Genomic DNA, 22,432 nt, shown 5'->3' with positions numbered 1-22,432 from the left:
TAGAGGGTTGTGTATGAAGTTGTGCTATTTTTGAAGTTGTTGGGGAGTTGAGGAGTTAAGGGTTAGGTTATAAAAAAAGGGATGGGAAATTTTCATAAGTACCCCTATTTTAGGACTTAGATTTTAGATGTTTATATAAGACGAAATGAAGTAGATAAACGGAAATTATTGTCATTGAAGTTACATCAAACGCTTGGTTTATCCGAAGGCTCGGGGATTGTGGTTTTATTTTTCGCTCTACAAAGTAAATATGAGAATATTGTGCTAGTTGAGACTGGGACTCCTAATAAAGTCTAGGTAGGAACAGTGTTTGGTTGGCCTAAAGCTCTTTATACTTCATGAACCCATTAAAGAATTTCATTATATCATTAATACTTTCTAGTGAGCAGATCTTAGAGATATCTAACACAATATAAGCAAGCATATATGACAATATCAAGAGGTAGGAGAGGGGAGACTTACAGTGATCTGGCCGGACAATGACTACAGCACCTTGATTCGTATCTATGCCATAAGTTTCATAAGCGTGGCCAGATGTTAAGTTGTATCCATCGTCGTCGGAGAAAACTTTGGTGAGAGCTACGCATAGGTAGGCACCTAATGTATTAATATGCAATACTTTAGTCTCCAATGAGAAAAGGATGTTGTTCGCTTACACTTCATCTTCCATCTGCTTACAATAGGTGTAAATACAGGAGGGATCTGGTCCGGTTCAACTTCTGTACGCCCTGACGAGAATAGGAGTATAGGGTTGATAACCGCATCGCGATCGACGTCCGGTGGGGTAAAAGCTTCAACAATCTTTTGTAGGCCCGTTGAAAACTATATGCACGAGAAGTGAGTATTCCTGTTAGGAATTTCATAGAAGTATTAAATAAAGCATGTACCAACATTTTGTAACCGCGCCAAAGTCTTAGGATCACGTATATCCCCGGGAAACACCAAGACATGCCACCAGGACTGGGCCGGTAAGAATCGGACGAGCTGCATTACGCGAGCATCACTGAAGCGGATTACTGGGACACTGGGCAGTCTCATCCCAACAGTCAAGCCAGTAGCCAAAGACGTCTCACTCGTTTTCGCAGAAACTATTATCGAGTCATCATAATTAACAGCCTGGCCAGCGGTGTACCGAGCGGACAGGAGGAACTTGTCGTGGAACTGCTCCGGGGTAATGCCCTGCTCCTTGCGATACGAAGACGAGAAGAGCTTGGACCAGTACCGATCGAACTCGATCAACTCCGCGGCGGTCTTCTGCCGCTCCGAGACGTACGTCTCAAGCAACTCCGGCGAAGCCTGGCCTCGGATCACCGCCGCTAACTTCCACCCGATATTGTAGCCGTCCTGTAGGCTGACGTTCATCCCCTGCCCGGCCTTGGGGGAATGGGTATGGCACGCGTCGCCGCCGAGGAAGACACGGTAGTCCTTGTGGAAATGGTCGGCTAGGCGCTGGCCGATAGAGTAGGCCGACCACCATTCTGTCCCGGCTACTTCCAGATCGTACGGCTGGAGAATTCGCCGGAGCTTTTCGTGAAGCGCTTCTAGCGTGACGTCTTTCGCGGCGACGTTATTCAGCTCTATGTAAAAGCGAACTAGGAGGTCCCCTTCTCGCGGTATAATGATAAGGTTGCCTGCAGCCGACTGGATCACAGCCTTCTTGCGGATATCGGGGAAGTTGGTTCGCGGATAGATGTCCATCACGCCCCAGACGGAATCGCTTGTGTCGCCGATCATTTTGAAGCCGAGGGACTTCCGGACGGCACTATGAGCTCCGTCACTACCCTACAAGTTGTATGATAAGCTTAGGTTAGGTACCTAGGTATGAAAGACAAAACCAACGACTTTTGTGTGTAGCAGAAAGGAGTGCTATCTTACTAGAACATATTTGGCACGATATCTTCGCTCGATCCCGTTCTTCGATACTGCCACGGTAACACAATACGCATCCGGGTCTCGAGCACCTTTGCTATCAACTTCTACGCCCAAGACCTTGCAGCCGTACTCGACGCACGGCCTCCCCGCCGCACTCTCCATCTCCCTCGTGAGCAACTCGTTCATCCTCGCCTGGTTAAGGAGGACATGCGGCATGTGGCTTACACCGGGCTGCCTATCAGGGGTGTAACGAGTGCGTCGGATACCGCCCCTACTACCACCCCTACCACCGCCACCGCCATCACCACTGCGACCGTCATCTTCCGGAGCCCAGAACGCCACTTCGGAGCAATGGTACGCTTCGCCGAGGAGCGCATCCGAAAGGCCGAAGCTCTCGAATATCTCCGTAGTCCGGCACTGCACGCCATCGGCCTGCCCCTTCCTCAGCGGGCCGTCCCGCTGCTCCAGGATCCGGAAGCGGACGCCGCTGCGCGCGAGCCATACCCCGGCGCATAGGCCGGCGGAACCGCCGCCGCAGATTAGCACGTCGCTTACATGGGTTTCCATGGTTGATGGAGGTGAGTTGATACTTGGCCTGACCTGTTGCCTAACCTAACCCGTCTGGAATGGTATAAACAGACAGACAAGGCAGAAGAGACAGGGACAGACTAGGTAGACTCCAAACGCCACATGAAATGAAATGCGGGGAAAATTCGTCGTGAGGGCTTCATCTGCCGCATCGGGATTATCTTCAACCCGTGGGCCGTAATTTCGCCGTACCCGGCTGGTTATATACTTCGACCATCTCTTTTGCCTATTGGCGGGTTTTACATGTTGGCAAGTTATAAAACCTGGGGTTCAAATGGCAATGTCCTATGTCGGAATGATTCACGATAGTTACGTTGTATACTTGGTATCGCCGAAACTTGATTCCAAGTCACGTTACCTCCGCGATGACCGAAATTCCGTATTCACGATGGTGGAGCATTTATAAAGATAATATTCTACTATGTAGATAGCCGCTTTGTTTTTCCGTGATGAACTTTAACCTAGGTTATGAGCCTGTGGCTGCCCACCCACAGCTTTACGTATTGTACCTAATCAGGGGGGAATCATAACAAGCTTTTATAGATGAATAGGTAGGAGGTCCAGTGTGGATACCTACCTACGTTAAAGTACCCGGACACATGTGATAACAAAGAAACTAGAATAGGTAGGCATGTCTGACAATGGGAGCAATCTTAATTGGTCGAGCAAGAAATTATACATAGTAATTAAATGAGAACATACCGAAGAATTTTGGAGGTGGGAATAGGGCTCTTCATATTTATTTTTGAAGCAGGGCGCTCGGAACAGCGGGACCCACTTAAATCCCGAAGCCCGTAGACCGTGCACCCGGTTGGATCCGGCTAATGCAGGTACTGGCCTCAATAATCCCGGCCAACCGGGATCATCATTGGATTGTTATCAGTGATGACACTGGTGAGTCAGGCTGTTTTTCTTTTTAGCCTTACCCTCAGTAAGCTCTGGTGCCGGCGGTGAAAAATGTAAGTAAAAAACGCAAAGTGGATAACGTTTATCCCGTGTTATTTTCGTCACCTGAACGTCACTTTTACATTGCTTATATTTCAGCATATTTTCACTTGCGAGTAAGTAGTTTTTTTTTTCTCTTAGCGGCGTTGACCTCGTGGAGGTTGTCAAGTCCGAACTCGAATTGAATCGTTTTCTCTACTAACCAACTACCGTGTGTATGATTGACTCGTCATGGCAACGACACCTTCAATGAGCAATACCGCCAGGTCAAGCTGTCGTTTACTAACAAGAAGCCCAGTAGCATTAACGAACCCTTCTGGATTCGGCCGCCAGCTCCAATACGCCCCTCGCTGCTTGCGACAGGCCAGTACGGCCACCCAAAATGACCGTAAAAAGGAGCGGGTGGTGATTCTGGGCTCGGGATGGGCTGGCTACGGGTTCGCTCGGAGTCTGGACCCGAAGAAATATGAGCGGATTATGATTTCTCCTCGCTCGTACTTTGTCTTTACCCCTTTACTCGCAGGCACAGCAGTTGGAACTTTGGAATTCCGTGCTGTCACTGAGCCGGTTAGGAAACTCGGTCTGGACCACTTTCACCAAGGGTGGGCTGACGACATTGACTTCGCGCGGAAAGTTATTCGCGTGGAGGCTAATACGTCAGACGACATTGCCTCGAGGACACGGCTAGCGCTTAAGCATCGCCCCGGCACCGCCGATAAAGGGGCTCTGTTCGATGTCGAGTATGACAAGTTAGTCATCGCCGTCGGCTCTTACAGTCAGACGTTCGGGATCGAGGGCGTGCGGGAGCACGCTAATTTCTTACGCGATGTCGGAGACGCCAGGAAGATCCGGATGAGGGTGCTGCAGAACTTTGAGAGGGCCGCGCTACCAATTACGTCCGACGAGCACCGAAAGAAGCTACTCCATTTCGCTATCGTCGGGGGTGGTCCGACTGGCATAGAATACGCCGCTGAGCTGCACGACTTGATACGGGACGACCTGACGTACACGTACCCGGCTCTGATGAAGTTCGTCAGCATCACCGTCTACGACGTGGCGCCTAAGGTCCTCCCGATGTTTGACCAGACGTTGGCAAACTATGCCATGGATCGGTTTAACCGCGAGGGCATTAAAGTAAAGACGCAGCACCACCTAATGCGCGTCCGGCCTGATGAAACTTGCGAGGGCTGCTTGAAACTTAAGATTAAAGAGCACGGAGACGAAGAGATCGGTGCCGGCATCGTGGTATGGAGTACGGGGCTGATGCAGAACCCCCTGGTAGAAAAATTGGAGAGCAAGGTCTTCAAACTACCCGGCTCGGATACCGAGATGAAGCTACAGAAGGACGCGAAAACAGGCGGTATCGTCACGGACGCGAATCTCCGCGTGAACATGATCCCGGCCGCGGCGGCGTCTGAACCGCCGCCCGCTCAGGGGCAAAAGTCGACGGTACTGTCCGACGTGTACGGCGTGGGCGACTGCACGGTGATCTCGGACATGAGCCTTCCTGCCACCGCGCAGGTCGCCAGCCAGCAGGCGCTGCACCTCGCGAAGCGGCTGAACAAGGGCGACGTGGGATCGAAGCCCTTCAAGTTCCGCAACCTGGGCACCATGACGTACCTCGGCGGCTGGACGGCGATCCACCAGAGCAGCGCGGACGAGCTCAAGGGCTGGATGGCCTGGGTCCTGTGGCGTACCGCGTACCTGACACGCAGCATGAGCGTCAGGAATAAGATCACCGTCCCGTTTTACTGGTTCATCTCCTGGTTATTCGGGCGGGATATCTCCAGGTTCTAGGTTGGAGGCTTTCCCTCCCTAGTCGGGGACTTTTCTTCTCTCCTGCCTAGGTAGGTACCTATAATTTTGCACATCTACATCTCATCTTGTAAAAAGAAAAAACCCGGTATAGAAATTAGACTTGGGATAGGGATGGGTTGGGTTGAATTAGCATAAATTAATACGCATCGAGCAAGGATATATAGACTGTACCAAGGCATGTATGTATTTGTAGGAAAAGTAGCGGACGGGCGGGGGAAACAAAACCACGATTCGTCCATGATATGTATCTCATAGTTAATTAAGCAGCGGGTAACCCGAGAGAACATAGAATCAATTACTACCTGACATATAAAAGTTTCGGACGATAACACCACATAACCCTACAGAATCAATGCTCATTTTCGATCGATGCATCCCGTAAAAGAGATGACGGAATTAACTATCCTGGTTCTTCGAGAGGCATGGGCTTTCCGACTGCATCCCACCCTACCTGCCCCGGAGGTACGCGCCAAGATATCACTCTCGTTCTTGTCTTGACCCTAATTTAAGCTAAGTCCACGCCATAACTGTCGTTCCTGCGAGGACGAACGCTTGATCCTAATTCGTGGTCGGTCAAGATCGTCTGCCGCCTGCCTTTAATCGTTAGCCTATGAGCATAACATGGAAACTGACAGATATTGCCTACTGGACGCTTGGAATTCCCCGTGGACGGGGTCAGAGTGATGTTCTCTGGCATCGCGATTTTCATGGGGAAGAACTCATCGAGTTCCCCGTGCAGAATATCCTCCGCATCCTGGGGCTTGTCGTAAATGTTGCGATTGAGAGTGACAAGATCGATCGTGCCGTCGGCGGTACCGTTAGGCTTGGTCACGTTGAGTCCGTCAAGTACTATGGTGATATCTACGGGTCAGAAACCGCTTTTCTAGCAGGTACCTAAGGAAGAAGACGACATGAAGTGGAAACAACTTACGATGGTACCAGGGAGAAGGCCCCGCAGTCCTACTGTCTACTCATCTGTTGGTAAGTCTAGGTATCTATTGAGGAGAGAGTTCTTTGGGGAACAAGCTAGGTGATTTAGGGTAGGTAGTTCACATACAAAGCAGGCACCACAGCACGTCGAGAAATTTAATAGAGAACCAACAAATAGACACCTTGCGGTAGTTGATGTAACAACCTCTAGACGCGTCCGCCACCGATACCAGCCAGAAGTCTCTCACAAACTCCGGGCTAAGCTTCCCCTTGACGAAGTGGAAAGCCTTGGCGAAGTCGAACTCTGTGAAGTTGAGGACGACGTTGGTGACGCCAGCCCGAGAGGCGACCTCGTTAATAGCCACGGCCTTGCTAATGGTCATGGGCTCGGCTGAATGGAACCAACCTGGCGGGGATAGGACCGAGGACTGCATCGTGTAGCCTAGGTTACTGAGTCTCACCTAACGTAGAGTGAAGTTTGATGGAAAACATGAACGAAAGGCAAGAATCAAAATGAGGGGGGAGTATCATCCGAAGGGTCCAATATAAGGAAGCCAGGAAGCCAGGAAAGACTGTGCCTGGTGACTATCCGAGGACGGCTTGTGAAAAATAATGTGGCATATAATACCGGCTGTTCACCATGAATCTGATTAATACGAACTTAAGATAAAAGGGCATCGTCGTATCAGCCGCATGCATCATTGACTACGTCAGCAGGTATGTTCATGAGTATACGAATTTGTGCTGTTGGATGGGGGGATCGTGAATGTCCTCAGGGGCTTGTGCTTTTCCCGTGCTCTATTTGATAGGATCCTCAAGAGTGATAGGTATGAGTTGCTGCATACTAGACAAATGGTCCATGATTTTCTCCTTTCTAAGATATATTTTTTGAACGATGCATGACTGACTGGGTAAGTACCTAATGTAGCTGCTATTAAAATGTATATAGAAATATAGACAGAGCTTTAGATGGAGTCTCCAAATTCATAACTCTATAGAATATATGAATAGAAGCTTACGTAGTGTAGCACATTCATGTTTGAGTAATTCACATCAAACGAGATGTCATTCATTCGGAGCTATCATATCGTTCTCGGGTAAGTCTCCAACACGGCTGAGATGCATAACTTTGAGAAGAAGAAAAAAAGCAAAAAGCAAAATGATCTATCTGACTGAAGAAATACGGATGACTAAATTGGCCGTCCGCGAAGTTGGGTTGTATCTATTTCTTATCTTATCAAGCCTCATATTTTTAGCTTATCTTTATTCTAATCGATAAGCACTGGGTAATCGGTGGTTTGTTGGATTCCGTTGGCGGGGATGCGATAGCGGCGCAAAGTTTCAAGTTCTCGCAGTAAGGTTGTTAGCCGACGGACCCTTGAGAATAGATGCATGTTGATATTATTTCCAATTATATGGAACTTGGCTGTGATAAAGTAGAATAAGTAAGAATGCTTATTGAATACGCATTACAGTAACTATACTGGTAAGTACGTACCTTATTCAGTGTTATATGCATGCCTATTACTGTGTATTGTACTTGGCGCATCCATAGGAGTTACATAAGTAGTATATACCTTAGGTACCAGTTACATAAGGCTCCAGGTGTAGTCTATTAAGTCTCCATGTGGGGGTAAAATTAAAGGTAAAAGATCGATAACGGACATGTACCTTGGGGTAAGTAAGGAGGTGAGAAGGTACGGTGGAACTTTACACTTTACAACCTCTTCCAAGTCAGCCTTTGCAAATCTCCTTCCTTCACCTTTCGGACCACAAAAAATTGTTGCGATTACCTAAATAAAGTCACTTGGTGAAGTTCTCTTGGGCTTATCGGGGATAAGTTACACGTTTTCGCGAATCCACATTCTAGTGTCGTTATTTTTTATTTTTTTTTATTTTTTTATTTTTTTTAAAAAAAAAGAAAAAGAAAAGAAGAAGAAAAAAAAAAACTTCAAAGGGTCCAAAAGTTGTACCTAAGTTAAGGCCCCCAAAAACTTGCCCCGCCAAATATTTTCCTACACTCAAGAACCAACCCACTTTATAATACCTCTACGATATACATACCTACCTATAGGTAATCTCTACAGAGAAAAACAAGGCTATCTGCTTCATCTCAATTCCTATCTTTGATAATGGCATCACCTGGCCCAGATGCTGGTGGCGAGGATGTAGAATTGTACGGTATGATAACCCTCGTCGCTTGTATCGGCTGCTGTTATCGCGCATGCGGATTTCGCAGAATTTGATTGCTGACTCAACAAATTTTAGAGCTTCTCGGCGTCGACAAGAATGCGAGCCAAAATGACATAAAAAAAGCTTACCGAAAGGTAAGAAACCTTACCATCTTAGTCTCTTTCCGATGAAATATGCTGACTGAATTGCTATCTCTAGCTCGCGCTCCAGCACCACCCCGACAAAGTTCCCGAAGATCAGCGAGAAGAGTCTGAAGTCAAGTTCAAATCCGTCACCCAAGCTTACGAGATCCTTCGAGATGAAGAGAAACGCTCCTTATACGACAAGTATGGCATGGCCGCCTTCGACTCATCAAGAGGAGGCGGCATGGGGGGTGACGGCGTAGACATCAACGATATACTTGCCCAGATGTTTGGCATGGGAATGGGCGGTGGTATGGGCGGTATGGGAGGCTCTGGAGCAGGAGCTCCAAGGCCCAGGCGTGGCCCTAGTGAGGAATCCAAGTACTCCGTCAGCTTGGAGGATCTGTACAAGGGCAAGACTGTCAAGTTCGCAGCTAACAAGAACGTCGTCTGCGGAACATGCAAAGGAACTGGTGGCAAGGATAAGGTGAAACCCCAACAATGCGATCGCTGCAAGGGACACGGTAGGGTGGAGGCCTTCCGACAAGTTGGCCCTGGTCTGGTCACCCGCGAAACAGCCGTATGCGATAGATGCCAGGGTTCTGGTAACTACTTCAAAGAGAAGGATCGATGTAAGAAGTGCAAAGGCAAGCGAACCGTCCCGGAGACGAAGCCTCTAGAGATTTACATTCCTCGAGGTTCGCGTCAAGGAGATCGCATCGTCCTAGAAGGCGAGGCCGACCAGCACCCCGACCAGACGCCAGGCAACCTCATCTTTATTCTCGAAGAAGAGTCACATGAAGTTTTCAACCGGATCGGAAACGATCTTTCTGCCGACCTAAACATCACCCTTGCCGAATCCCTATGTGGGTTTTCTCGCGTGGTCGTCCAACATCTTGATGGACGAGGCATCCATATCAACCATCCACGAGGAAAGGTCCTGCGCCCGGGGCAAGTACTCAAGGTAGCAGGAGAAGGCATGCCGATGAAGCGAGGAGACGCCAAAGGTGACCTATATCTCGTTGTCAAAGTCGAGTTTCCCGAAGACGGATGGCTCAAGGATGATGCCGCCTACGACTCTCTTCAGAAGCTACTACCTGGTCCGCCGCCAGAGATCAAGGCCGAGGAAGTTGACGATGTTACATACGAAGATAATGCCGATATTGACGAGGTATGTTTTATTGCCTGCATTGCATAATAACTGGAGAGTGTACTAACTTTGTATCAGATGGGCGCCAATTCTGGAGATCCGCGATTTGGAGACGGATGGGAGGATGAGGATGATGACGAAGGTGGCGGAGCACAGTGCGCCCAGCAGTAATGAGTTATGGTAATATGAGGTTCGATTGGCGGAGACTGGAAGTAACATAAATGCAGATTAGGGTTGGGATAAAGCATAAGGGATTCCTCCATCGTCTAATTTGATTTCATGATCGAGTCACAGAAAGGAGCGGAGATAGGATAGATGGCGACGAGAAGAGTCCTAAGAGGCGTTTCCTCGTAGAGGGGGTTTAACGGTATATCCAGCAGGCTTTTACAACAAAGGTACTAGTTAACTAGGTATAAATCAGACTGAGATGAATTAAGTTGACCTAATTTTGTATGAAATAATGTAGGCTCGTAGCAGAGTTGGACCTTTAAAAGTACTTCGGTAGGTAATAATATTTGTTGAAGCAAGAAAAATGCTAGGACCTCTTTGGCCAAAAAATACCTAGGTACCCAGTTAGTACTTCAAAACCTGCGATGGATCATGGAGCAAGCCTGGCATGGATTTCCATAGAACGGGCATTGACGTGAGCACATGCATGTACCTAGGTACTTCAACTACTGGAACATTGAACATTCAGCCTGGTACATGTAGATAACAAGCCACATGGGGCTGAAGATTGGATGTAAAAAACATCAAATGAATGTTTGTTTTATGCCCCACTAACTCCCGTTCGCCAAAGCTGTGGGACTTTTTTTTTTCTCAATTACCCACACGTGATATTTCACCAACCCTAACAAAAACCCTTAGCGCAAAATTCGGGTGTTGTGCCCATTGGAAACTCTCGGTCCCTCTACACGTAACGTACCTCAATTTTTGCGGTAGAGACCAGTAGCCATCACCATACACCCACCCATCACGACACCGACAGGAAATCAGTCAAGGTAAATATAGAACTTGGAGTACAACTGCGAAGGGGAAGAAAAATAATAATAATAAATAAATCGCTAATAATTGCTCTCTCAAGATGGTTGCCGCTAAGAAGCACGTCCCGATCGTCAAGAAGCGTACGTTCGACTCTTTCCCCTCGATATTTTATCCTCGATTTTATGCGATGCGCCCGGATCACGGATTGGAATAGATTGGAATTATTTATGATGAAATTATGAGGGAGAGATATTGACGGATTTATTTTTACAGGAACCAAGACCTTCAACCGCCACCAGAGCGATCGATTCAAATGTCTCTCCCGCAGCTGGCGCAAGCCTAAGGGTATTGACAACCGAGTCCGACGACGGTTCCGTGGTAGCATGGTTATGCCCTCGGTACGTTCGATTATTCGTTATTAGTACTTGTTATTCATCCTCGAAAATATCTTGGCCTATGGGATATTTAGATGTGGTGATATTAGATGGGGAAAAAAAGAGAGAAAAAAAAAGGCATTATGCTAACATGAATATTTCACGATATAGATCGGTTTCGGTTCCAACAAGAAGACTCGTCACCTCACTCCCTCCGGACACAAGGCCTTCCTCGTTAACAACATCAAGGATGTTGAGTTACTCCTGATGCACAACCGCACCTACGCCGCAGAGTACGTCCCCGAAATTTTGCATCGAAGAGTGGCTTCAAACCCCAGACGCGACTGAGGCGTAACTAACGTAATTATCACAGGATCGCCCACAACGTCTCGTCGAGAAAGCGAGTCGATATAATTGCCCGAGCGAAGCAATTGGGTGTCAAGGTCACCAACCCCAAGGCCAAGGTCACCACGGAAATTTAAGGCGCTGGCGGTTGATGAGGATGACTATGGAATTGGGGTCCGGTTTCTCGTTTTCGGCAGTACTTTGCATGCATGGGAAGGGTTTTGCGCTCTATGGTCTACGGACGGGACATTCGAGCTAGCATGTATTTCGTGCTAGGAAATACAAACACGCCTTCTGCGATGACACGTATTTTGGGCCCTACTTTGACCGATTGCATCCTACGCGACTTCACCTGATCTACGGCATTGGCCCAATCACGGCCCAACATCACTAGATATTAACAAGGGCTACAAGTCATGCTATGACACGTGTAGAAGTTATTATCTAGTGTCACTTTTTCGATGGCAATCATCGTAATGAATATGGCAATATTCCTTTTTTTTTTTTTGATATGTCGTGAGGCGAATTCTTAATCTACGTATGTTCACCCATCCACGTTTTGAAGTTGATGATCGAGGAAAGTTGAGATTTTCTTAAATCTATTACTCTACTATCTGTAGAAGCATCTGGTCTATCATCGCCAAAGTGGTATACATTCCATGAGGCTCTTCTCCAGCCTTTTCCGGACCTCCGTTCTGCTTATATTATAAGCTTAGGATCCATTGCCACAATATGTGAAAGGCTTAGACAAGATCTCTTCCCAGGAACGGTTGCTACGTAACCATCGCTAGGAAGAAAGATGAGGCTTATACGAACTCTAGTTCGGACAAGTACAAATCTTATTTACCAACTTCAATTGACGCCCTTCACACGAGCAAATCTCCTATCATCGATTGACTCCTACATATTGTAATTACTTGGATCACACGTCTGCCTTGGAGGACATACAGCTCTTCAATTTGTAAGGGGTATATCCATTCTAGACCAAGGCAATGGCTTTTCAAGCAACTCTGTAAGACATGCCTCTCTATCAGTTCCTAGTTGTAGTCAAGCAATGAAACATATTAAAAAAGAACTTATTTTGCTAGACAAAACTCAAATCCTTTATACCGCCCAGTGCACTGATACCCTTCTATAAATTAATCTAGGCTGACTGATTTATAGGAAAGTTTCCAACAAAGCTAAATGATCGGATTTGTTTATTTATCAACATGGTGCACGCCCCTTTTCTTCGCCACCTTCCATATCACTCTGAGGACGTCCACAAGTTTTGTTTACGACCTTGGGTATGCTTTTACAATGCTTACCTAGGCCATAGATATCTCATCTGTCGGTCACCATGAGGCTCCAGCCTCCAGATATCTACATATCATCTCCGTTCTTAATATAGCTCCTATTCACATTTGTCCTACGACCCAAAGTCAATCGCTACAACAAGCTAAGTCGCTCCATATCAGTATTTACATCGTCTACAGCTCATACAGATTAACTGACTGTAGGACTAGACATAGTCATATCAATGTCAGAGGCAATTCTAGGTTGCTATCATCCTCTAAACAGAGATATCCCTACCCTCTGGTTCTCTCCGTCTTGCAGGCCATAATACGATATTTCCAATCTGGATCGACATGGCTATTCTTCACGGTTGCATCAACTGCAAGGCAATCCCATCACGATCTACTGCTGTCATAGCAACCTCTCATGGAAGCGATGGCCAACTACGAAATGAAATAATATCCGGCAATTCCCAGCAACATTACTTGGGGCTCGAATTTCCTGATGAAGGAATTTATGTCGTCTACCAAGACCGTGCTATCCAAATCGCAGCCCCGTTATGCGATAGACGAAAGTGCTATACAACTCAGATCTGTTGCTGTGATACACCTCAGTTCCCCGTCAAAGGATCGCCCATTGCCAGTCATAGCTCCAACCTAGGCGTAGTGCCCTGGCCAGTTCAGAAGCCCTGCGAATCTTGTTTGATAAATCGGCTTCGCCTCTACCAGGCTGCTGAAGCAGCAAATCGACTCAACCGACAATTCCTTCGACATCCAAGAACTCTTACGTTGGCTAGTCTATGTGACCAACAAGCTTTCTATTACGATTCCGACATCGAGGAAACATCTATTAAATCTACAAATAATGGAACCTTCAATCCACCTATGGACTCAAAGACATACTGTCCGCCTCATATATTGGAGTGGATGAAGGAGACTTGGGGTGAATTTGTAGACGCTGGATGCTGCGAACCCTGTTCCATCACTCCTGTGTCTGACAACGACGAGACTGGCTGCGACGAAGTTTTTTCCCCGAAAGAACAAGGCAGTTCAGAAACGGACTCTGATTGGGACGACGTTGATATCCCCTGTACACCCACCAACACATCCTCTAGCATGTCGAATCACGTCGACAGCGAAGAATATGATTCTATCGATGATCTAATCCAGGAGGAGTTTCCAAAGTTGCTGAAGAAAAACGCAGCTACTTCAACAAAGGTGGATCTTCCTTCTTCGTCAATAAACAACGACCGCGCTGTTGAAGAGAATGATGGCGATCTAGCACCGGTCATCATTCCACCAAAGACCATGACAATGGCACGAGGCTTTGGGGCAGCCACAGAACCGGAGAATGCACCCCTACTGCAACTTGGTCAGGATAGTTCTATGTCAGGTACTGCTGACTCTAAATGCATAGAGCTGCAGAATATTAAGGGTACTACTGTCTTCCATGACATTAATCAACATAAGGGGGGGATTTGTGGGTCTAATAGCAACTACGGTTTTCTTGGGTTCTTATGAGTTCTTATCGGCCCCCTTACAAATAAAGGGGGGAGGGGGGGAACAAATGGCGGTCTACAATAAGATGGCTAAAAGGTGGTTTTTTTCTTTTTGGAAAGTTTTATCATTATGAAATTAGTAAAGACTTAACAACTCTGGGGAGCGGGAGCGATCACAGGCCCATGGGTTTTCCATCTGCTTTATTTTTTATTCAGTCGGAACAATGATGTATGATGGCTTGGAGACAAAAGATATATAATCCTGTATTACTAGAAACCTAGGTAGGAAATGAAGTTATAACTACCTACCTGATAAGTAATATTATTGCTTAACTCTGAGAAAGAAAGACAAGTGGATGGACAGGATATTAATAGTAACTAGAGGTGAGAAGAAATTAGAAAGTATTATTATTCACGAAGAGTTTTTTACTATTGCATTTTTATCTATCCACATGAAACTGTTATGGGCACTGAGTTATAGATAATGAGTGTGTGGTGACTTCTTCCAAAGACAGGAGAACGTCAAAATACTAAAGGGGTTACGGGACAAGACGCGGCAAGGCATGTTGATGATTGTTCGGTGTTGTCACATTTTAATTTACAGCCTTAAGTCCTTCCATAGGTACTCAAGTACCTAAGTACATCGGTATATCTGCCACTATCAGTTGTCCCGACTTCCTTTCATATTTCCGGTATCTACATAGTCGTTGGCGCATCAGGCGGAAGGAGTACTTGTATTGGCCTAGGCAAGAATATATACAAATATACCTAGACTAGCGTGAAATGGCGCCTTCTGTTTGTGTTAAAATGGCGTGTAAGTGCTTTTGTACCTCGTACTGCTGGAGAAATAGGTAGGAGCGGCGAAAGGAAGTACCTACCAATCTTCGGGCAGTGACGTTCGTGCAGAATTTTCCTAGGCGGTAAACATTTCAATATAAATACAGGGCGTTTCTCCCAGTTTCATTCCCAGTTTCTTCCTCTCCCATCTCATTCTTCAACAGTATCTATTATTCAGACGTTTCATTATTAGTTTCTTCCTCTCCTATCTTATTCTTCAACAGTAATCTATTATTCACACTATTCACACCCCAACATAAAAGTTCCTTATTCTATTAACAACATATAACCCTTACCGATACCAACCAACACTGACACTTATACACACATGGTCAACATACATCGCCCCTATATTTCCGGCACCTATGCCTGGGGTGGTGTTTTGTTGGAAATCACAAGCCCTGTTGGTGTACATGGTATGTTTAAAGCTTACCCACAAATCAGTCCACAAGTGTCTTCACATTCTATATATTTAATTATTGTTCTTCTATCTTGCCTACTTGTTTAATTTTCGTTATTACCATCCAAAACTATCTAGTCCCGGTTTTCATTTTACTAACACCATTATTCTCGGCTTAGTAATTTGCAGCACTATAGTCACTCCAACCAGACACTTCCTATCCACATTTCCTTTTCAACATACGCAACTATAAAATGGAGATTGGCTCTATGTTCCGTTGCGCTAATGCATCGTGCGGTCGAATTTCACAAGAATATCACAAGCTAAACAGCTCTATGCCCATACCAGGTATAAAGATCTTACTTTACCCTTTGTTATATTTCCTGTTTCTCAACTAACATGCGCGAAACGGAATAGGTAGCCAAACCTCATTTAAGAACAACAGCAACAAAGATGACAGCAACAGCCATTTAAGAGCCATAATACGCCGAACCTGGGATTGCGGTTTCATCGCAATAAAATTCCACTCTGGTGTGCCCTGGTAGATTTCGGTAAGGAGTCAAGAGTTCTCTTTTTGATTATGTCGGTAACTAACGCTAATTGATTTTATAGTGGCCCGGATATCAACCCTAATTTGAAATGTCTATGCCTTTTCCCGCCATAAGAAAAGGAAATACAAAAACAGCAAGGTTATTTATTTGACGACCAACCTATTAACCAGATGGTACCTACCTAGTATTCATGGTAGCATCTTAACAGTAAAACGTTATTCTAGCTTTGTTCAGCATCTAAATAACGGGATTAATATTACTACCGAAGAGTCTGGTGACAACACGACACCGCCTAAGACCTCAAAAGGCCCCGGCCATCTTGCCTCCTCCCCATAAGAAAATATCTAATATGATCACGGGTGAGGGTGGAGGTGAAGTGAGAAGGCGAAGGAAAAGACCAAAATACCGAGGAAGCAATTCCATATTCCATGCCAAATGGTGCGTCTAAGTATATTCTTTTGAATTTTATGGTTCCGCGTCTTGTATGTCTTCCAAGAACATATCTCGGAGCTGTTATTACCTACCTCTTTCGTTTCCTTTTTATCTCTATTGGGGTTAGGCTAACATTTTGGTAAGATGTCATTTCGCAAGAATTCTCCTGTTAGGCAGATTTTAGTTATGTTTACTGCGAAGACACCCTGTTGTCTGTGCTTGTGACACTGATTCAAGCAACATGTTTTGTGCCAATTCATTAATATCATACTTGGTGTAATTACTGTTAGCAATTTTAGAATTTAAAAACTCTTCTAGCTGTGTATTGTTTACCTACCTCTTATGCAATGAGTGGGACAGAGTTAGATAGCACCCATTAGAACCAATTACCATACAGTTCTACAACATTACCATATCACCAGAGGGAGAACTTTGTCATGTGCATGAACAAATCACGCCTACCAATCTAGATAATAGATGATGACACCTATTATAAGGGAATCGTTTTAGCAAGTTTGAAGTAGGTTAAGAAACATGTTCTCTTGTCTTGTCCCTAGAAAGTGAATGTTATAAGAGACATGGAATTATGTCTGTAAATTCGATGCCAAATCCCTGTGGCTTAGCTTTGCGGCGTCGTGTATGGTATAGGCAACCCCCTTTGACGTATTGATAAGTGCCCAACTGTATCTATAACAGCAACGGAAACTTGTTCTAGGCAGATAAGGAATCCTATTTACACTGGAAATATATTCTGTACGGGGAATCAAACAGGCTGGTCTTGGATTTCCGGACAGTCAGACACTCAGTCCCAGGCTAATTCAGCAGTCCCCTAATACAATCTCGCAGGAACTTAAAGTATCTAAGGTAGGTCTTCTGAAACACGAATGACTGGAATAGGGGTTTATATAACGACGGTGATGTCTTCTGGGTGTTTATGTAGATAAATATACCAATCAGACCTTTTGATATCTGTTAAGTAGGAACATACCTGAGTAATTAGATCCACAGTATACTTAACCAGATAAATCTGAATCCATAATAAATAAGGAGGCTGGTAACATCAAGTGCCTGTATTAAGGCACCTGCTCCTGCAGATCCTTTTTTTTGTTTGCTGTTGCTGTAAGAAGAGTTGAGACTGGTTAGTGACTCCCGCAGCAACTACACCTCTCCTTATCACCTGCCTTACTGTCCTCCAAGCAGCTGCCCCTTCGCCCCTCCACAACAGAGAATTTGTGCCTGGAAAGTTCGATACTTTAATATCACTGCCTTACATACAGCCCACCTTCTCAGTAAAATCCTTAAATATGTATTTAACAACCCTAAACAAATATTCTATTCTATTCTATTTTATTTTCTGTCTGCCTTCCTGTTACATTATTCTTCACAGGTCTCATCATTCATCAACATTGTTTATCCTCCAATACCTTCTTGAACTTCCTACAATATATTTTAGTTGTTGATTCCCACCAACTGCATTCACTTCCCGCAACTACCATTTCACTTTGTCAACATCCCGTCGCCAACGCATATTGCATTGGCAATACGCTTGCCTGTCGCCATCTCCAAAAGGTCTCTAGGCAACTATCAAGACACACCGTGACAAGTCAACATGTCTTGGTACGACCCTTATCATGAGGGTCCCCTAGATGCACCTTGGGAAGGAGAGGGCTTCGTTGAGGCTCGTCGATTAGTTGGTAAGTCTATACTCCGCCCAAATTGAATGTGTGAATGTCCGTTGGAAATACTATCTGCGTTGCTTCCTGTTGTCAATATAACTGCATATAGAGTTCTTTTTGAACAGTCGTTATTTGCTCTCCTTTTTGATCATCTAATGTGCTCTGGTTAACGCTGTGTATTAGACAACAATGAAGCTGGCGAGTCATTCAACGAACCGGCTGATCAGTTTGGCGAATTTGGACTGGAAGAACTCATTAGTTATGAGTTGTTCGATGATTTGCCCGCTCCACTTGACCCTCTTCCGGATGTACATGCTCCGGCTCAAGCTGGAGAGGTCCAACCTGAAGCTGGGGAAGCTCAGCCACAAGATATTGGGATTCATGAGCCTCATCAGGAAATCCTTGAAATTACATGTCCCTATTGCAATAGGGACTTCACTAATAAGAAGGCCCGCACAGAGCACACCAAGGCGATTCACATCGGTACCAGATGCTTCTGGTCTGGGTGCGGAGAAGTTGTGGAGACGGAGCAAGAGCTAAGGGATCACACCCGGCTCACTCATCAACCTATCTGTCTCGCAGACACCCAATACCAGTGCACTTGGACGGGCATGGGAAATAACCCGGAGCCGTGTAACAGGATATTTGTTCATGTGTCGTCGGCGCGCCGATGTGCCCTTGCCCACCAACGTTGGGCCCTAGAACAGCAGCCCTAGGCAGCGGCCAACGGACAGTCATCAGAGTGTAAGTTGACCAGCCCTCATTCTTTAGCAACTTTACTGGCCATTGGATACTAACTTGACAAGGAGGACAACCGCTCTCCCAGTTTGTGAATATGGGAATGTATATGGGGAGGAAACCAGCGAGAAATTTCTGTGATGTTGTTTTTGTTTATTATTGTATTATAAGATTAACTAGAATGAGGTACTGTCCCTGGATAGGGCACTCAAAGGACCTGGTTAAATCTTCTTGTATTCATATAGTTCTTTCTATTGCACGATTTCAAAACTGCAAAACTGCAAGATTGCAAGATTGCATATATCGCATCATAAAATGCATTTTCCTATCTAAAGAAACACCGGTCTTCTCCCCTAAAAGTCATCGACTCCAATTTTCCGTATCGTATCGCCAAAGCGACATGGCGATACATTATTTCCGTAGTGTAGTAGGTACCTATTAGATTTAACTTGTTAGGTATATTTTCCCCGATGGCTTCGTTGTGTGTAGGTTCCAGCCCTGATTAGGTACCTGTTATTTGCTATGTATGTGGTATCTACAAGGCTTGAGATAGGTACCTACCTAGGTAGATAGATGCCTGACTTAAGATACGGGCATGGACGCTCTTTCCAATTACTGTACTTCCAGAATTAATGCCGAATAAGAAACTACGTTTTGCACCTGCGTAGCTTCCAATATCTTCGTTATCTACCTCCATTTCCGCCTTAGCAGCACTTATCAACTGACTTGTTGCCTAGAACAGTTGAAGTATCTGAAAGATAAGCTGGGTGCCTAGGTAACAATCCGATTGCTAAATCGACTAAGAGTTATTCTTCCACATATATAAGCCAACGCAAGTCCGTTTGTCTCACTTTACCCTTCTTCCAATCCTAACTTATTTTATTCTTAACACTCAACACTAAACGCTCAACGCTCAACACTTAACACTTGACACTTAACACCTAACACTCACCATTCTAAACCTTTAGGGTACCTAAACACAACCACACTTATTTATCTAGGTACTTGAGCTTAAGTATCTTTGATGAAGTTTACTTCTGGATTCTTATAGTTAAGCGTCGCACGGCGCCCTATTGTCAACTTTCGATACTATGCAGACCCTCCTCTAATTATCATGGCCTTTTCCGAAGAAAAATCCAAAGGAAAGATGCCAAGCCAAGTGTTATGATTACACTACTGTGTTGAATCAGAGGTAAGTACCTATACTCCCTTGGCATTCCCTTCGCTCTGCATATCATCTTCCTGAAGCACGAATATCGAAAGACCATGGTGATCATGGATGCTTTGTCATGTCTCTTCAATAAGTTCTCGTGAAGTTCCCCCTTCCACACACCCAAATTCCCCTCTCCTTCACATTGACATTCACAATATACCTACACTCTTCACATTCTGCCCACTGCCATCTGATGACACTGTCACTTCTCTCCACCCTTTCGCAAAATCCTTTTCCATCATGTACACTTTGTCACTCCCATTGCTGTTACTCTATGAGGATTACCCCGCAACACAATATACACCGCCCTAGGTAGGCAAAATTATGGATGGCAGCCTCGCCATTTTCTCTATTTTTGTCTATTTCAACACATGCGTTCCTTTCATTTCCTTTTTCTTCTTTCCAACGCTTGCTGACTTGTAATAGTCCAAGATGGAATGCAGACTGAAAAATGGCTTCTTCAAGCATTCGGGGATCTTATTACACCTGTCCAGCACGCACACTCGGGTGCCTATATTTTATCCCTATTCTTATTCAAGGTATATTGTCATAGTTTCTTAGTTACTTCGGGGTTTTTTTTTCAGTATCTTTTGTTCTTTATAAGTTGCCCATATTGGAATGCAATGCAACGCAACGCGCCTAATGCCCTCACCCACACTTCAACTTATTTATCCTATTAAGTACTATATGATACTAACCTTTGAGCTAGTGGAAGAGGAAGACCTGAGTAAGTCACATAACTCCCACAAGAGGTTTCAAGGTACGTATTTTGAACAAATAGTTATTGACAGAACAAGTTGTTCAGATAGGTTGTGCGGGAGCCATTTTCCCGAGCTCAAGAAAAAGCTCACTGGTGGGGTTAATGTCGGATCAACAAAAATATAGCGTCCAACACAGCTACTTCCAATACCACACAACACTTCTATTCGAAACAAAGCTGGAAAAGAAAGTTTAAAAAGACGCCATCTTCTATTTTGTCTAGATACTCAACTCTAGATTTTCGGCGTGCAAGTTTCAGTTGCCTGCCGGTAATAGCAACAAGGAATATGAGGAGGCCGACCTGGTGGTAAGTAAATTCCCCTTTGTAATAAGCTTTTCCATATCCAGAAAGTACTTAAAGGGGATGGATGAGGAAACATCACTTCATATCCCACCAATTATCCATATCGAGAATTGTGTAAACTAACTTTGAACAAGCCCCGGAGATATCGACATCATTGTTATTTCAGGTATGAAATATCTTTCCTTACATCTTTTCTCTAGTGATACTCCTCAGCTTATTCACTTATGCTTTCTGGTTTGCTTCATTTACTACAATTCAGACCAGGACGGACGATCAAGGTGATTCATGAAAGGATTCTCTGTTTGGCTAACTGTAAAAAAGTATTCAGATAGCAAAGCAATATCCAATGCGGTGATACACATTGACGGTACAGTTGGGCCAACTGAACGGCCTGACCACGTTCCTGGGTGTACCTGCGAACTCTGTACTAGTTACTATCATCCTAGCAACTACTTCCTCCGTGGGACCCATGTCCAGCTGGAGCTGTCAGGGGAAATCAACTTCCAAAGGTACTTACAGCCTCAGCATCAACGTGGCTCAAAGGGGGCGCTAACGAGTTTTCTAAACAGAACGATATCTGAATCAAACAGTTCTCCACGCACACAACAGGAGTTGAACTCAGGATGCCGAAGCTTCACAGAAGATTCAGGTGCCTATCAACTACCTAAAGAACAAGTTAATATGATCATATGATCACCATTGGGCTTCTAAAGCCTTGTTGGGTTGTGCGACTTTTTGATTAAAGCTGTCGTGCAACCGTATCACTCCATCAAAAGATCTTATCATCCCACCTATATTCATATGAGAAGACCGTTATTTTGTCTTTTTGATTCTATTTACCCAACCTTTTCTAGGATAATTTCTGCGGCAGCGCTCCAGGTCATGTTTCCAGTCGATCTTGGGTCTGCTCTCGAGAATACAGGTCGAAATAGAACATCCTCAACTTTCAACTCACCAGGGATACAAGGGTGGTTCTGTGGCTCTGTAGCTCGAACTATCCACGACAATATTGAAAGGCTAAAAGATCCACGTCCCCGATGTATGTGATAATATTAAAAATGAAATACACCAACAACAAGGACTCAGCCATGAACTTTCCAAGAGCTATCAGGGTCGAATACATATGGCCTATACATACAAGACACGCAACAATATATAAGATGATTCTACACTACTCAGTAATACAACAGCTTGACACCCGTGCTTAGTGCAGATACCTCTTTACCAAATGAAGATACTAGGGGTATTCTTCTCCACCTATTCGTTGATGAGAACGATGAGAACGACAAGATCAATAAAGAAACAAATGCGAAAGTCTTGGATACAAGGTCGCGATTTTTGAGCTTAGGTACAACTCCTCAGTCAAGTTGATAGTTTTAAATTGAAAATTGAACTGAAAATAACGTATGTTTTACATTTTCAAATCAC

The 22,432-nt window shown here is 45.1% G+C and overlaps 6 protein-coding genes across 6 annotated transcripts; 4 read left to right on the top strand and 2 right to left on the bottom strand.

Annotated features, from left to right (window-relative positions):
* Window positions 1–379: 379 nt before the first annotated feature.
* Window positions 380–3,182, bottom strand: F4812DRAFT_422282 (FAD binding domain-containing protein). The gene is made up of 4 exons (XM_047933648.1): window positions 1,876–3,182; window positions 892–1,782; window positions 463–822; window positions 380–402 (listed from the first exon to the last, which is right to left on the bottom strand). The coding sequence occupies exons 1-3, from the start codon at window positions 2,437–2,439 to the stop codon at window positions 598–600; spliced, it is 1,680 nt and encodes a 559-aa protein (XP_047791506.1). The 5' UTR covers window positions 2,440–3,182; the 3' UTR covers window positions 380–402; window positions 463–597.
* Window positions 3,183–3,481: 299 nt separating this feature from the next.
* Window positions 3,482–5,239, top strand: F4812DRAFT_321469 (FAD/NAD(P)-binding domain-containing protein). Its single transcript, XM_047931457.1, has one exon. It carries the CDS (start codon window positions 3,637–3,639, stop codon window positions 5,200–5,202), a length of 1,566 nt encoding a protein of 521 aa, XP_047791505.1. The 5' UTR covers window positions 3,482–3,636; the 3' UTR covers window positions 5,203–5,239.
* A 484-nt stretch (window positions 5,240–5,723) lies between these two features.
* On the bottom strand, window positions 5,724–6,587 carry F4812DRAFT_457730 (uncharacterized protein; the record flags this gene model as incomplete). Its single annotated transcript, XM_047937224.1, has 4 exons — window positions 5,724–5,813; window positions 5,870–6,072; window positions 6,155–6,190; window positions 6,281–6,587. The coding sequence occupies 4 exons, from the start codon at window positions 6,585–6,587 to the stop codon at window positions 5,724–5,726; spliced, it is 636 nt and encodes a 211-aa protein (XP_047791504.1).
* A 1,258-nt stretch (window positions 6,588–7,845) lies between these two features.
* F4812DRAFT_422271 (DnaJ-domain-containing protein) lies at window positions 7,846–10,269 on the top strand. The gene is made up of 4 exons (XM_047933647.1): window positions 7,846–8,334; window positions 8,422–8,480; window positions 8,545–9,639; window positions 9,697–10,269. Exons 1-4 carry the CDS (start codon window positions 8,286–8,288, stop codon window positions 9,787–9,789), a joined length of 1,296 nt encoding a protein of 431 aa, XP_047791503.1. The 5' UTR covers window positions 7,846–8,285; the 3' UTR covers window positions 9,790–10,269.
* Window positions 10,270–10,404: 135 nt separating this feature from the next.
* F4812DRAFT_422267 (ribosomal protein L32e) lies at window positions 10,405–11,831 on the top strand. Its single transcript, XM_047933646.1, has 4 exons — window positions 10,405–10,742; window positions 10,876–11,000; window positions 11,148–11,269; window positions 11,350–11,831. Exons 1-4 carry the CDS (start codon window positions 10,703–10,705, stop codon window positions 11,456–11,458), a joined length of 396 nt encoding a protein of 131 aa, XP_047791502.1. The 5' UTR covers window positions 10,405–10,702; the 3' UTR covers window positions 11,459–11,831.
* Window positions 11,832–20,839: 9,008 nt separating this feature from the next.
* On the top strand, window positions 20,840–21,869 carry F4812DRAFT_321226 (uncharacterized protein). Its single transcript, XM_047931456.1, has 4 exons — window positions 20,840–21,007; window positions 21,139–21,170; window positions 21,333–21,513; window positions 21,574–21,869. Exons 1-4 carry the CDS (start codon window positions 20,988–20,990, stop codon window positions 21,695–21,697), a joined length of 357 nt encoding a protein of 118 aa, XP_047791501.1. The 5' UTR covers window positions 20,840–20,987; the 3' UTR covers window positions 21,698–21,869.
* The last annotated feature ends 563 nt before the right edge of the window (window positions 21,870–22,432 follow it).

Source organism: Daldinia caldariorum (genome assembly GCF_022478825.1).
Source record: "Daldinia caldariorum strain CBS 122874 unplaced genomic scaffold F4812scaffold_5, whole genome shotgun sequence".
NCBI lineage: Eukaryota > Fungi > Ascomycota > Sordariomycetes > Xylariales > Hypoxylaceae > Daldinia > Daldinia caldariorum.
This window is presented reverse-complemented; position numbering and strand designations above follow the sequence as displayed.